We start from the raw sequence: 16,413 nt of genomic DNA on the forward strand, positions 1-16,413 counted from the left end.
TCACATGTATTGGTTTATTTTAAAAAGGGATACATAAATGAATTAAAATATGCAGACAAAAAATAGTACTAATGTATAAATAAATAATATACTCAGAAATAAATGAATACATAAATAAGAATTGTTTATTTATACAATAGTATTTCCAGATATATTATTTCATTTATCACTTCATATTTCCACATTTTAAACTTATTATTCTATATATTTCTCTTTGTATTTCTTTCTATTTCCACATTTATTCATGCTTTTATTTAATAATCTATATATTTTCACATTTCGGCAAGTGAGATATATATATATATATATATATATATATATATATATTTATTGAAGCCAGTCTGGGAGACTGTATCTGGACCTTATTTCCATATTCTTTTACAGATTGATTCTGTTTTCATTATAATAATAATACATTGAATGTATATAGCGCTTTTCAAAACACACAAATACTCTTTACATAAGGCATAGACATACAAAACAAAATTAAATAGAAAGACAAAGAGCAAACGAACAAACAAATAGAACATTTCAGGTTAAAAAAAAAGAAAACTTGAGAAGCTTTGAGGAATGAGTCATATAGTCACTTACAGTTTTGTGTTCCTTTTCTCAGCACTGTTTTCCACAGATGGATCATGTTGACTCCATTCAGGACTATGCCACTATTAACTGAATGATTTATAACAGTCACAGTGATGAAGACTTAGGCTCTACTGGCTCCCACTACTGGCCTTCTCTCAAGCTTTCAGCCACACCTCACAGCGTTAGTCACCAAATGGGGTATTTCTGGATGATAACGGACATTGAAAAAGGTGGTTCTAAGAATAAACTATTTCAAGGACCAGTCTGTAGTGGTTGGGGGATCTCTCGGCATAAGAACGGACAAACCAAACACTGGCTGTAGAGGGAAATTATTCGGGGCATCTGGATGTCACACTGCAGCTTCAAAGTCTTTGTTTCATCGTTTGTTGTCCGACTGCTTTGAGATGTCGTCCCGTTGCTGCCTGATACTTTGGTCTGTATTAGAACACACGTGTTGTCTCGGTGTGGTATACTCAGCTGATTTAATGTACATCCCCTCTGATGAAGGTCACCCTGGGTCCTGCTGTGTTGTGTGTGATGCTGTAATCCGTGTGTTCGATGCCCTCTGTGTATCTGTTCTATCCATAACTCAGAGAGTGATGTCCAACAGTCGAGACATGTGATGCCGGTTTAAATAAATACATGTATTTTGTTGCGCGATGTGCCTAAATGACATTCGTTTCAGTGACGGGTTTACAGCCACACATCTTGATGATCAGTGTTATTTGGACACTGCAGGATCAGACCTGGTTTCACCCCTCCTCCTCCCCACAGGAAACGTTAAGTGACACAAACGAGGTACAAGTAATTCATTTATTTACAGTACACAAATACAGTGGCAAATATAAATGTGAGAAAGTGAATTTTGCTGATCTGGTCGCTTACAGAATTCACTAGGTGTTGAGCTGCTGACCAAAGAGGTCAAGGGTCAAAAGTCCAAAACAAGAGAATGAGCAGCAGCGAGGATGAACTACAACAGGCCACTTCAGTCTGATACACACGGCAAAGTTATCAAAGCCAGGAAAGTGTGACCAGTTGTATTAATTAGAAAAGAAAACAATACGGAACAAAAAGGATGTTCAGCTTTTCTCAAGAAGATTCACAAAGGATGCGTTCCCACCCTGGTGCAGGATCACAGAACCTCCAAAACAGAAGTGACGGCAAAGCAAGTCTCACAAAATGTCTTTCGCATTCAGTGGAACATCTGTGCCGCCCGCCCCCCACTACTACATTGACGGCAGCACCTCGGTTCCTGGACCAAACCTAGAGGTCCTGTTCAGACCCGCCTGAACATTAACACATCAATATTACACGTTATTCACAGCTTCCAAATGACAGAAATAAGAATGACAACGTTTTTCTGTACAGGTCAACGAACACCTGGTCTGACATGTCAGACGATGCTCTGGCCCCCCCCTTCCCCCACATAAAGTGCACTCCTTTGTACAGCACAGCAGGGCCTGAAGGTGAACAGACGCAACATCCTTCCAACTAATGGGCGAATACACAGAAACTCCTCCCAAGATACCAAAGCACTTCTTTGGTATGTCCAACAAGAACTTGAGCCTCGCACACCTGACGCTGAACACTCACCTCTAAAAACATGCAAAGAAGTACTTTCTTTTTATTTAATATACATGGCTATATAGTTACTGAAGAGAGCCATCAGTGGGGATGAGAACTAAAAACAGGAAGAATGAGGGGAAGGAAACCTGCAAATACCAGTGAAAAGCATCACACCTCGAAAAGTACCCATAAATGTATATATTTATAGAAAATGAAGAGCTGCTGCTTCAGCTTTATACACTTTACTGCACAAAAGAGAGAAAAGCGGTTTTATTGATCAGGTATGAAGTAGAGGACAGTGGAAATGTAGGGCCATCGAAGACACATGTTTGGGCAGAGGAAGAAGCCTTAACTGTTGTTTCAGCAGTCAGTGAGTCAGTGTCCTAGAAAAGACTGGCTGCCATGTTTACCCTGGACAAAGCACTGTCCATTCAGAATCTGTTGGTGTGGGGGGGGGCTCCTGAGGTCTGGTGCCGTTTAATGTTTTGGTAGGTCAGACGTGCACACAAACAGGGAGAGGGGGGAGAGAGCGAGGGCGAGAGAGAGAGAGAGAAGTTGGGGCGAGCCAGAAGCTTGTTGTGGTAGTGTTAATGAATGGTAGTATTAGTATGTCAGATCGCTTCTGAGTGAACAGGGCTCGATCCACCAGGGTGCATTGTGGGGGCTCATCGAGGAGCTAGGAGATGGAGACCAGCAGTCGGTACGGCGGACACCATCTAGAGGAAACACAGGAAAGGAAGCAGGGGGGGTCAGAACCAACAACAACTACATCTGCTCCATGCTCTCATGCTCAGGTCACTGCCGCTCAGTAAACGGGAACGTGGAGCCTTTTAACTCATCTGCAGTCAATGCAGTCGCAAGCAAAAAGCAAAAAGCAAAGCGTCCAACACTATCAAACACGACACTCTTTAAACCTAGGACACTGCTGCAGGGAGGCAACTAGGGATGAGTCACAATATGTCCCAGCATTGACCGAAACATTTCAACTTCTTTTTAATGTTCTGAATTGACAGTGAGGGGAAGAATTCAGACCATCAGAAAGAAAAATATATGCTGTTGTACTGATGAAAGGAACAAGCTCCCAGAGGACACAGCATCGGGCAGGAGAGCTACAAAAATTTATGAAATTAAAATACGGCTTAAAAAAAAAAAAGAGTCAAAGGATGTGACGATTAGTGGGAGAGCCGTGAAGCAGCCGTGAAGCAGCCGTGAAGCAGCCGTGAAGCAGCCGCGTCACAGTGCTGTCCACCCTCAGAGGTGGAGGAATTAAAAAGGGAGGTTGGGATGTGGATCATCAGAAAACAATAACGCCATATCTTAGATTATCAGGTTATTGTTCTCCTCTCTCATTCGCTGTGAAACTCTAATATTAGCTCTTCTCCACTACAGGACCCCCTAGCAACCTGGTGCTTCCCATATTGTGACCCTGTGGGAACCCATCATGCCTAGGTTCTGCTTTGTTTCCCCACTGTGTTTTAGCAGGTGTGCAGTGGAAAAGTGGCACCAAGATAGATTTTCTTGATATTTACATGCACTGCTGGAATATAACACAAGACGTGAGCTAACCGAGTGAACTCAACATGTTCTTAGTTTGGAGAAAATGTATTGACATTAATTGTTGGAGCTTTTTTTTCCTGCTTGGGCAGTGCTAAAAAAAAGAAAAAAAGCCTGGAAAGTACAGTGGAAATAAAACAGAATTTGTGACACGGACTACACCGGAAGTTACGGGTTGTCAAGTCCCTTTCAGGGGATCCAGCTGTTAGACTGTTAGTGGTCCTCAAACATTTTCTGTCACACCCCACTTCGGAGGAAGAAAAATGTTCACGGCCCCAACAAAATTGTAAAAATGAATCGAAATTCATTTTTTGTGACTCCTTACAAATAATAGAATTAAGAAAATTGCAATCACTTTCATGTGAAACAGATTGCTCCATCAGACACAAAATAAATTAGAAATATGCAAACAAAGTCCTATCTGTGCAAAAGATAACTAATATTTTGCCAAAAAATTGCTTATTGGGGCTGCAATTAACCTCTTTTACACTGCATATCTTTTCAAAACAATAATAACGTGAAACCTGTGCAAAACAAAATGAGTGCAGATTTGTGTGAGCTATCAAGTTGTATCAGTATTAGTGGCTGCAATAAGCCGGTTTCCTCTACGTCTTCTGACGTGGCAAGGAAACCCCGTCTGCTCCTCGTCTTATTGGGTCAGAAACAAACTCCTTTGACACAGACCTATACCCTTCTGAACTACTGAAAACATGCTTTGAACCACAGCCGTGACAAAGCTGAAGCTGACTTCCAAATGAGTAGCTTCACATCATGCAGGTGTTTAGTGTGAAAGGCCAGGGAGGGAGGGAGGCACATTCCTTTTGGATGCTCAAGCTGTCGACCGGCCGTCTGAGCATCACACCAACTGTGCAAGCAACAAGCCACAGGCACCGATTAAAGGGGCATCACGCAAAGAGGGAGTTACATTCTCACTCTGCACCGTGATGCATGATCCAGTCCAGTTCTCAGAGGACCCTCCCGCTCTGACTGTTCCATGAGACATGGGCTGGCTATGATGTCATCAGCCGAGTGGATGTGATGGCATTGTGCAATATGACATCAACAACTGTTTGCTCAGGCCAAGTCTCATGGACAGCTCACTGCTGAATGACCCCTGATTCCAGGCAGAGCGAGGTCAACTGTTGATGTGGTTCATCTAATCTCAAGCACACCACATGGTTTTTTCCCCCTTGTCTGGGAGCAAAACATGTTGGACCCGGGGCTGAACGTAAGACTCGGAGTCAGCCCAGTGGAGAACTGGAATCTGGACCCATGCATCCCTGGTGCTTTAGGGACAGGACTCACCCAGTGTTGCCGCCGTCACACAAGGACGTGGCGAGCGTCTACTTGGCATGATGCTCGTAGGGAATACTATTCTGAGGTTGGGGGAAGGGAGAGAGAAGGCCCAATATGTCAAGTCAGAAGCCACATCCTGCAGCAACCACACAACTGGAGAAAGGTGTCTTAATTACAGCAGGAGACGGAATCAAACAAGTATGGAGGCTTTCTTCTGCTGCTCGGATTCCTTTTATAAACCATGTGACCAAACCTCTCCACTAATGTCTAATGATCTTATGAAGTAGCAACATACAGACTTCAGTCCAGGAAATTTAATGAATGTAAAATGTGATTCTAACTTGGTTACTGTAAAACTACCACCTGCATACTCAGAACGGGGCTGCTGCTTCTTCAAGCCTGGGGTTAGGTGGACTCATCTGTGCTAAGTTTCCTCTTTCTGCTCATGCTAGAGGGTGAAGAGACGCCAAAAGAAGGGAGCGAGTGTGTCGGGGGGGGGGGTCTTGTACCTGTGAGGTGGACATGCGGGATGTGTCCTGCCGTCCTGTTAGATCCGACGATGACACATTGACAGGAGCGCCGCGGTGCAGTCGCATGCTGACCTTTCGTTCACGCTCCATCCCAGACACTTGTCTAGGGGACGTGTTCGCTGGAGACCAGAGAGCAAAAACAAAGACCACCATCAGGATGGAATGGATATGCAGATATAATGTAGACTGACGTACTACCCTATGTGTATCATATTCTATAAAAAAGGGACTGGCTTGGATTTAAACGCAATTACATTATTTTCAAATTCATTTTAATGGTGACAGTCGGCACAAAGAACATTTTGTAAACCCTGGATTCTAGCTTTGAAATCCTGCAACTGATTGTTTTTACTGTATTTGCATCATGAACATGTCACAGTCACAAGCGGCGGGAGAGAACTGACCTGTGTGTGAGGTGGGCGTTAGAGGGGTGGGCGGGGCTCCGTCCTGGGCTCCTCGTGGTCGTCCTGATGCAGCAGGTATTCCTCGGGCCACAGGGTTCCTGCCGTGCCTCAGCCGGTCCTCGCGGTCCCGGCGTTCTCTCTCCGCCTCCTCTGCTGCACGGTTGGCTCCCTGTGTACAGCAATAACAGAGTCAAGAGTAAAACAGGACGACAGCTACGCTAGCTCTGTGAGGCTGTGCGTTGAGCTAAATGCTAACGCCAGCATGCCAACAAAGGTAGATGTGCTTTTTGCTGAAACAAAACACACAAATCCCTCCCCCTCGAATCCCAGCAGCATCTACAAATACTTAAAAACATCTGCAGTCGAAATTGTAGCTGGTGTTTCAAACCCACAGACATTATGATTCCCACTCACAAATTTTAGCATGTTCCAGTCAAAAACATAGTCATAAGAGAAGCCCTGTCTGTGGAACAGGTTCCTGAAGAGCTGCCGGAGGTACGAGTAGTCAGGCTTGTCATCAAAGCGCAGCGAACGGCAGAAATTCAGGTAGGTTGCAAACTCAGCTGTGACAGAGAGGGAGAAGACATTCCTCAGCTGACTGTTCTTATTTACCATCGGTAAATATAGAATAATGCATCGAATAAATAAATACATTGAGACTCACAGGGGTAACCCTTGCAAAGCACCTCAATGGGGGTGGACATTTTTTTCTCACTGATCCGTTCATACTTCTGCCTCTTGGTGGCAGCCTTGAGGCCTTGCCAGGGCAGTGAGCCCAGATTAAAATACATGAGAACATAGCCCAAGGACTCCAGGTCATCGCGCCTCGACTGCTCTGTAGAGGGGGACAAGAAAAGAGAAGAAAAACATTAAGGTCATGACTGCAATCATAATTAATTGCAGTGATGTGTGAAAGTAAAACAGGCCAGTTCAGTGTTTGTTTTTTTTACCAATCCCCAGATGTGTGTTGATTGAGGCATAGCGGGCAGTGCCAGTCAGGTTCTTGTTCTCGCGGTAGGGAATGTGCTGGTGTGTGCGAGCGTCACGATACTTTTTAGCCAGGCCAAAGTCGATGATGTAGACCAGGTTGCCCTTTTTGCCCAGTCCCATCAGGAAGTTATCGGGCTTCACATCTCTGTGGATGAAGTTCTTGGAGTGAATGTACTCAATGCGACTGATCTGTAGTGAAAAGAAGAAAAGAATTAGGTCACTGCACCGCGTTAATATGAGGGTATTCGGAAAGTGCCAGCGTAACAGCTGTGCACTCACCTCTGTCTGACAGCTCCTTCTGTACACCAAGTCAAGTCACATTTTAATAACCAGGGCAGATTAATAATACTACGATGCTTATGTTGACCTGTGTGCGACCCTTGGTACCCCATCATAAAGTGTAAACTAGACATGATTAGTGAGTAGCATGCAGGGTGCTGTGGTGTAAGTGCATAACAACTTTTTTACATGAAGCACAAACAGGTTAAATCCACCATTTACTGTCAGCTGTGATGCATGTGCAAAGCTGAGTGGCCAAGCCCCTGAACGGGAAAGTTAGCAGCCACAACGTGAGTGAGTGTCGAGAGCATGTGTGATGAGTAGAAGGTTAGCAGTGCAGCTTGTGTGTGAAAGTAGCAGTGCAGCATGTGTGTGTGTGTGTGTGTGTGTGTGTGTGAGAGAGAGAGAACGTAGCAGTGAAGCATGTATCTAAATAAATATATAAAGTGAGGAGAAAGAGAGGAGAGACAACAAGAGGTGTTGACTCACTGATGGAAGTGAGGATGCCAGTGTCACTGATTGAAGCCAGCGATGAAGTAAGTACTATGGTCTGAGTACCAATCCCACAATTTGAAAAACACTTAGTTACACGGAAAAAGTCTGGCATTCAAAATCAAAAAGTTAAAGTATGTAAGACGATAATCAAGAAAGTGTATTAAAAGTATAGGTAGTAGTTATAGTAAGTATAGTTGTTAGATTATTATATTAGATGATGATCGATGCAGTAACATGTTAGTTTCATTTACTGAAAAACATTGCATTGCATTTAATTTACTCAGAAATAAGTGTAGTAGCAAATTAAGTATAAAGTACTATATTTATCTCTGAAATGTAGTGGAATAAACAATACGATCAAAATTGTCCTGAAGTACTTGACTTAACTTACTTATTTACTTTCCACCAATGGTTAACAGATCTCAGACATGATTCAGATCTCTGAGCAGGCTGCTCCCAAAAATGATTCTAGGAATCACTTTGTGAGAAAAGACTTCTATCTCCACGGATTCATACATAGTGGACCGAGTTGAAGTTAAACATGGCACATTGAATTTACTAAATTGACGCAACAGAAAAAGATTACAAGTGTAGTAGCACTGAAGTGCACAAATGTCCCAATGACATGATACACATTGAAGCCCTTTCTGCTCTCATCTTCAGCGGCTCTGGATTACTACTAGAAAGTGTGATAGAATCCAAGAGGATGATGTGGGATGTGTGCAGGCAGTGGTCAGAAAGCGTGCGTGCGTGTGTAGTCTCACCATCTGATCAGCAAGCAGCAGGACCGTCTTGAGGCTGAACTTGCGGGAGCAAAAGTTGAAGAGATCCTCTAGGCTGGGCCCCAGCAGCTCCATCACCATCACATTGTAGTCGCCTTCTGCGCCGCACCACTTTATGGTTGGAATGCCCACTGCAAAAACATGGGAGTAAATGCAATTCCAAGGGTAAGAACACAAACATGGAACACCTCCTCATGATGCATTTCACTTGCTGAAGGCAAGAAAAATCCACTCACTCAAATGTGAAGTAGCATCACTAGGGAGGATACCAAGCATTTACAGATGTGCATGAGTTGTAAGCTAAAATGTTCTGTTTGACTCTTCTTCACGTGGTAGAGCAAACATGCTGCGCTAGCAGTGGAGCCGCCATATATTCTGTACTATGATTTGAAATGTAACATAATCCACATATTTAGAACATACACATGCTTTTGTTTCACGCAAATTTCCTGCTCGAGTTGAAATATTTCAACTTGCATGAATATGAGATGCAGCCCAGGAGTGCAATGGGAGATGAGGTTCCCAGTGTTGAGAAGCAGTATTGTGAGCTGATATATCACCTCCTCCTTGCATCATCTTGTAGATCTTGCTCTCGATGTGGAGCTGGGGGTGTTTGGTCTTCACACATTCCAACTTAATCGCAACCTCCTCACCCACTGAAATATCTGTGCCTGGAAAAAGGACAAATGTTAATACAAATGGCTACCTTAATCCACCAGTTTACCCACAGTACAAGAAGAAACACCAGGTACACACCTAGTCATCTGGTGTTATTATTTATGTATATTTATTATCTGGCAGACTTTTAAAATATCCACTGCTGAGACTTCCAATTGTTTTTCATGAAAACCGTTACCAAGAGATTACCTTGCATAAACTCACACTGTTTCTGACACAAATGTATGCGTTAATGCTGTGAATAAGGATGCATTTATTACATAGTCTATGCATGTGTGGTATTTGCTGAAATATGTAGTCCTATAAGCTATCACTGATGGTCCCCGATCTGTACTGAGCATGTGTTTCATTAAGAATGTTATGGATGAAAACAAATTCTGACGGCTTCTGGAAGCAGTCCGATGATGTATATGATAAGAGCATATGCAGTGACTCCCAGTATGTATTCATATCCTCCATATGTTTGTTACATTATAACGGGGGAGTCCCATGTTTCTACGTAAAATACGATTTACTGGGTCTGAGGTTGCACAGAGTATCACATTAAAAAAAACTAAAAAACACATTTCACGAATTTGAAGGGTTTTAGTGTCGAAATGATTAATGGATTCATTAACAGACAGAAAATAAGGTTTATCAAGCCAGAATGCCAAACAAGCTCTTTTCCAGATTGTCCAACATTTTACTGCTTTAGCAAGAAGCCTACTTAGAATATTGGCAGAGAAAAGCAAAATTATTAGTTGTAGCCCACAAAACAGCTTTTGTGTTGGGTAACCGCTGGGTGCATATGCTGTGCCAAACACCGGAGACTTGTGGGACCGAGCCCAGGTTCTTAGTTCAGTTTCAGTACTGGAGCTGAACAAATCCTGTCAACAAAGCCTCTGTGACCAGGCATAAGAGACGTCAGCTCCTCCAACAGCTAGTTAGAAAACAACAAGATAAAACTGAGACAGAGAAGCCTCCTAAGCCTGCATATCAAAAGGCTATTCTGCCTGAGAGATAACTGATGCCGTCATCCGCCGGAAAAACTAGTCTGCCCAGTGTTTATGTGATCACAGACACATGACTACTCAACAGGAAATCAATGTCAGACATCAAATGGGTCAGAAACTCCACCTTGTAAAACAGAGAGGGTGGTTGCCTGATTCCTGTTAATCGGGCCTCAGGTCGATGCAGAGCCTCTGGTTCAGGGGTCAAGCAGGCTTATGCTACTCATTCATTCGTTTATCCATGTTTACATGTTGTCAGAGACAAATTGAAAAAGCCAAATAAAGAAAGCACGGTGTGATTTAGTCATTGGGGGTGCGAGGGTGCCCTGTGTGTTGAGCTGCACAGTCGCCCTGAGCCGAGGGACACCATGAAAGAAGTGGACGACAGTGTCACTTCAGCGGTTCTAACGCGACGCCACGTCGGAAACGAACGTGGGGGCGAGGAGGTTATTCGGAGTCTCGACCGAAAATGAGAGCCGCGAAGCTAACGTTAGGGGAAAACCACCGTCACTTGTGGACTCAGCGTAGCTGTTACACAGTAACGCTACGCGCCGTGACCCCGGGCCCGATGAGTTTCGAAAGACGCCTTTGAGAGCCAGCAGCGGGTTGAAGTTGTCGCTGCTCGTCTCAGACATAACGCCAGTGAAACCAGCTAGCTCTCTCGCACCTGCTGCTTCTCTAATGCCTGCAATGCCACAAATCGGTCAAAGGCTCTCCAACGAGCATCATTTCTGCGGACAGTTTGACGTTTCAGTGACGTTGGTTTTACTTAGCGAGACAAGTAACAGTTCAGGTTAGCTTGATGACTCAAACCGAGGTTAATACAACCAGGACACGGACGTTAACGGGATTCGGACCGTGACTCGGGCAGCTAACACACGGATTAACGTTTGGGTTGTGAACGTACACTCAAATTGTGAGATGACACATTTGGACTGCTTACCTAAATAGATGTCCCCGAAAGAACCACTTCCGATTTTTCTGCCCAGTCTGTATCGGTTTCCCACTCTCAGCTCCATTTCGCGAACAGCAACCGTTGACTCCGTCCGTCGCTTGGGTTGTGTGTCTCGGTAGTTAAACGCTGCGTCTGGTTAGCGTTAAACTGTATCACCTTTTGTTTACGTTGCCTCGGTTAGTCCGCCTTCCTTGACTGGTTTACAACCCCCTTAATTCACATTCCCCCGCCCCCCAGAATCCCAGCTCCTATTGTAACAATGTAAAATGTCACCATCCTTTTTGTATCTTTCCGAGGACCGAAGACCTACGATATCGATATCATTTGATAGTGCGAAACGTGTAGTTTATGTCGTCCGTATTCTGAGGGTCATTATTGCCCCGAATTAAAAGGATGGAGACGGATTTCGCTGAGAGATTTAACACCTAATCGTTCGCAGCGTCACTCCACTGTCCGATTTATTTCCTCCACCGTGAAAGCTACCGTTCGCTGCTGGCGTCACTTCCCCTAGCAACTACGGGAAGAAAAGCACCGCTATAGTAAATGTCAGTATGTCGACGCAAAAATTGCCTTTTGAACATCTAGCAATACTATTAACATACAATTGTATTATGATCTTTTATCAACATCTGCATCCTCAACTGTGCCTCAAAATGCATTTTATGTTCTAAATTGAAATACTGTTCTGTACTTTGCATACAAGTGTGTGGTTACCACAAACATCTGACTTCTTCCCTTTGAATGTAATTTGATCTGCTGGTGGCCAGACCAGTTTCCATTGTCAAACAGACAGGGTTTGATTTGAGAAGAGAAACGTACATCTTATGGGTTGTTCCAGCATTCACACAACAATTAGACTGCATTGGTAAACAAGGTGAAAACAACTGGTAAAATTCTGTATTGGACAAAACACGTCATCAAATGTGGAAAATCGCATGGAAATACATTTAAATGCAGTCGGAGTCATGCCCTCATTGTCAGACACCATTTTTGTGTCTAATATAATACATAAAAGTAGAGTAAAGCACTCTTACAATGAGCAATGTCAAATTAGGCATAAGTGTGTGTGTGTGTGTGTGTGTGTGTGTGTGTGTGTGCGTGTGTATATACACCTATTTATACTTATATAAATAATGTTTAGTAAATTCTCTGCACTTTTCATTCAACTTCAACACATAAAGAAATCCACCCACACACACAGAGATAGACTGGTGGATGGACAGACAGAGGGGGTCATACTCATCCCAAGCTAGGTCAGCTCAAGCTCTCTAGCCACGCCCACTGATTTGAGTTGAGGTTTTTCTGATTGGCTGCATCTGGAGCCAGCCACGCAGGATTTTTCTCATTGGTTGCCTGCGTGTCAGTCAAGGCAGCACCGAGGCCACTCACATGGCAGACCTGTTGTTCCGTGGATTGAGTAACCACCTTGCACGTGCAGTCACATCCTGCAGGAAGAGTGAGTTCAGTTCCAGACCACCTGACATGTTAGAAACCAGTCAGCACCAGGAATTCGGGTTTGGGCTCGTCTTTAGGCTTAGACCTCTTGGTTGAAATTAGTTTTATACTTGTCAGTTGGTGAAACATCATTTTGAAAAGTGTCCACTACGAAACCCCCCCCCCAGAAATTAGACATGAAATGACATGAAATCCTCGCCACCCTAAAATAGGATAAGCGGTTTGGATAATGGAATGACATGAAATTAATGAGTTTTTATGACACACTGTTGACACGATTAGCTATGAAGTATAACCAAGGTTGTTTGCCTATAGCAGTGGTCACCAACCTTTTTAAGCCCAAGATCCCTGACCTCTGCCTTGGTGACAGGCAAGATCTACCTATTGAGGCGTTGAGAGAAAAACACTGTCCAGACTGTACTTACAACTTGAGGCTTTTTATTTGGCCTCATTGTAATTGAATTAAATCAAACACTTTGGTCCAGCTTTCAAATTGATGTGACCAAGAACACACTAAATGACTTAATTTCAGTGCAACATAAAAAGTAAATTGTTTGTTAACCGCACACAATATGAACAAGGAAAAACACATTTACAATGAGCAGGCTGGATGAACTAACAATATTAATGTTGTATTTATCAACTGAAGTTACAACACAACACTGACAACATTCTCAGTTAGTGCAACTAATGTAAGTTCAGTTCAGCTCTGTGTCCCATCACAATGCCATCAGAAGTCATGTGACTCCAGTCAGTGTGATGTCTGTGACTGAACACTGACTGTGAGCTTGTAGTTGGGCTCATAAGCACAGCCAGCCAGTCTGAGCCCTAAAAACTAAACAAAACAAGTTCAAATATTTGGCAATAAAGAGTTTTACACTGAATCTAAAAACAACAATATCATGCAACCTGTGCAAAACAAAATTAGTACAGATATCTGTGAGCCATCATGTTTTATCAGCATTAGTGATTCCACTACAAATCTTTTTAAAACGGGTTGGAGGCTTGATACGGTCACTCTCAATTCATGCTAAATGCTGAGCTTTTGTTTTGAAGGGCAACAGCAGAAAAGCCGATCTCATCGAGGTAGGACCTGGCGAGTCGCCAAGAATCTTGGCCTTCACGCATGCGCAGGCGTAACCTGTTAAGAATCAGAATCATAAAACACAGGATGAGATGTTAAAACTGTCCATTGTGCCAATAGATGGTATGCACTTACATGAGCTTTGCCGTGATGTTGACAGAGTGGCATGGGAGGTTTATTTCTTAAACTGGGTTAAGATGTCAATTTTGGGACACATCCTCAGTAGTGTGCCTTCAGTGGGTGTTTCGGCCTTAGATCACTAAACACACTCAACAAAGGTGGCCAGCTAAAGGGTGATCAAGCCTTAGCTTGTGTCCAATTAAGATTTCCCACGGGACTATGCAAGGCAGGGGCGTCCTCTTCCCTGAGCCAGCCCTACAGCTGCCCGCATACCTCATATGCCCTCCTCAAGTTGGAGGGATCTGAATTGGGTTCTCAGGTGGGGGTGGGGGATCATGAAGTTATAGCCCAGCAAGGGTCCTTCCGTTTGATCCAGATCCACTGGCTGCATCTTTCAGCTGCTTGAGAAACTGCTATGATAGTCTGCCGCAGAGCCTGTCCATGGATTCCAAGTTCTTTCAGCAACCTGATGGTGGAACAAGCCACGAATCCGCTGCATCCCACTTCAACTGGCCAGACTTTTGCATTCCAGCCACGCTGAGTTGCATCTGCTGCCAACTCTGTGTAACGCAGTTTCTTACACTCGTAGGCCTTTTCAACAGAGTTTTCCCACGGGACTGTGAGCTCTATGATGTACACAGCCTTTCGTGAAGGGGACAAGAGTACCATGTCTGGCCTAAGGTTGGTAGAAGCAATCTCAGGTGGAAAAATTGGTTGCTGGCCAATATCGACAAGCATCTTCCAGTCCCTGGCCATGGCTAGGTGTCCAGTTTCTGGCTTCGTAGGAGGATGCTTGGGCCTTTTCTGTCCCTCCCGGATGAATGTTGTTGTTTTAACGGGATTGCTTGTTTTTGGAGGTAATGAATTGGTTGCACTCCTCTTGGTCTCAAGTGCTGCAGCCAGGCTCTTGAGAACCTGATTGTGCCTCCAGGTGTAGCGGCCTTGTGAGAGGCTGGTCTTGCAACCTGTCATTATATGCCTGAGAGTCGCTGGAACTGGGCAGAGGGGGCAGATCGGGTCCTCGCCATACCATTGATGTAGGTTTTTTGGTGATGGAAGCACATCATAAACAGCTCTTATGATGAAGCTGATGTTGCATTCCAGTTGATCTTTCTCCTCTCCAGGCCTTCCCACCGCGTCCATTACCCTTGTTTAGCAAGAGAGAGCCTTTGCACTTCTTGCAGTCTCCTCCCGTCTGCGCACCTCCTCGACCACCAGCTTCCTGCGTTCGTTTATTTATATAGCACCTTTAAAAACAGGGTTTACAAAGTGCTCTACATAGAAGCAAGGTAAAACATAACATCAATACAAGTAAACATTTCAGAAAATACAGGAGGCCAAGGAGACCATGCCATATATAGGCAATGAACACAATAGAGGAATAGAAAATTACAAATACAAAATAAAGCAGAACAGACAAACTAAAATAGGGGAACCAAAGAACTGCATAAAAGGACGACATCACTTAAAAACATTTCTATAAAAATGGGTTTTAAGAAGTGATTTAAAAGAAGCTACTGATTCTGCTAGTCTTATCCCCTCAGGTAGGTCGTTCCAAAGTCGAGGGGCTCTGATGGCAAAAGCCCGGTCACCCTTTGATTTAAGCCTTGACTTTGGAACGGCCAGAAGGGCCTTGAAGGGCCTTGAAGGGCCTTGAAGGGCCCCACCGGAGGATCTAAGGCTGCGAGCTGGCTCATATGGGGCTAACATTTCAATGATGTAGCTTGGGGCCAGACCCAGGCGTGCTTTAAAAGTGATCAGCAAAATCTTAAAATCAATTCTAAAACTGACAGGGAGCCAGTGGAGAGAGGCCAGGACTGGAGTCATGTGATGCCGTCTGTTAGAACAGAATAATAACCAGTTAGGCAGTTAACGCCGTAACGTAAAACATTTACGCAAAGGTACAGGCACTTCAACATGTATTTATTAATGACTTAGTTTTATGTCTGTGTGCTCTGTAACTTGTGTAATATGTGAAGTTCTCAATAAAGGTCTTTCTGCATGTCCCCCTGCACCTGTAGCACCACGGCGGACTACGTTCCCCTCGTTCCGGGGACCGCAGCTGAGAACACTTCCGCTGTGTAAGAACACACAGGCGTTCATGAGTCAGGCGATCAGAGATCTTTTCTGACGTTGATCTTCTGAAGTCCGTAAGAAAACATTTTAGAAGACACTTCAGAAAATGTTCGAGAATGAGGAACAATGCGTTTCTGAATTTATTTTATTTTTATTTTGGAGAGTGACAGGGAACATCTCCGAGATCGACCGGTCGATCACGACAGGTTGGCGATCACTGGCCTATAGCATAGTTTAAAATGTACAGTTTATTCCTTCCTACAACTGACAGTAGATGTGCTCCAGTTCCCTCCCACACACACATCATACAGTGTGTGATCCAGGAACACAATGTTGTGCTGACTCTAACTTTGAGTTTGAGGAGCAGTGAGCGCAAGGGTGTAGGTTTGGTCTCAGCATTGGTAGGGACACTGCCAGCTTCACCTCGACCCTCGACCCCGCCCTCCCCCATATAAAAAAAAAACATAGTTGATATTATGTTGAAGAGGCAAACATTATTAAAATATATTTTAGTAACTTGGAACTGATTTAAACATAATTACAGTAATAAAACCTTAGTTTAAATACAAAACACTATT

At 43.8% G+C, this 16,413-nt stretch overlaps 1 protein-coding gene across 3 annotated transcripts; it reads right to left on the bottom strand.

The window, feature by feature from the left end:
• Positions 1-1,376: 1,376 nt before the first annotated feature.
• csnk1db (casein kinase 1, delta b) lies at positions 1,377-11,623 on the bottom strand. Of its 3 annotated transcripts, none has more exons than XM_034557879.1 (10): positions 11,089-11,578; positions 9,039-9,149; positions 8,461-8,609; positions 6,883-7,111; positions 6,597-6,767; positions 6,347-6,495; positions 5,933-6,101; positions 5,508-5,647; positions 5,008-5,073; positions 1,377-2,864 (listed from the first exon to the last, which is right to left on the bottom strand). In XM_034557879.1, exons 1-9 carry the CDS (start codon positions 11,162-11,164, stop codon positions 5,023-5,025), a joined length of 1,245 nt encoding a protein of 414 aa, XP_034413770.1. In that variant the 5' UTR covers positions 11,165-11,578; the 3' UTR covers positions 1,377-2,864; positions 5,008-5,022. The 3 variants fall into 3 exon arrangements, with proteins under 3 accessions (XP_034413770.1, XP_034413769.1, XP_034413771.1); XM_034557880.1 differs by having other exon boundaries at positions 1,378-2,864; positions 5,008-5,078; positions 11,089-11,609; XM_034557878.1 differs by lacking the exon at positions 5,008-5,073 and having other exon boundaries at positions 11,089-11,623.
• Positions 11,624-16,413: the final 4,790 nt, after the last annotated feature.

This window comes from Cyclopterus lumpus, chromosome 19, assembly GCF_009769545.1.
Source record: "Cyclopterus lumpus isolate fCycLum1 chromosome 19, fCycLum1.pri, whole genome shotgun sequence".
In the NCBI taxonomy this organism is placed as follows: Eukaryota; Metazoa; Chordata; class Actinopteri; order Perciformes; family Cyclopteridae; genus Cyclopterus; species Cyclopterus lumpus.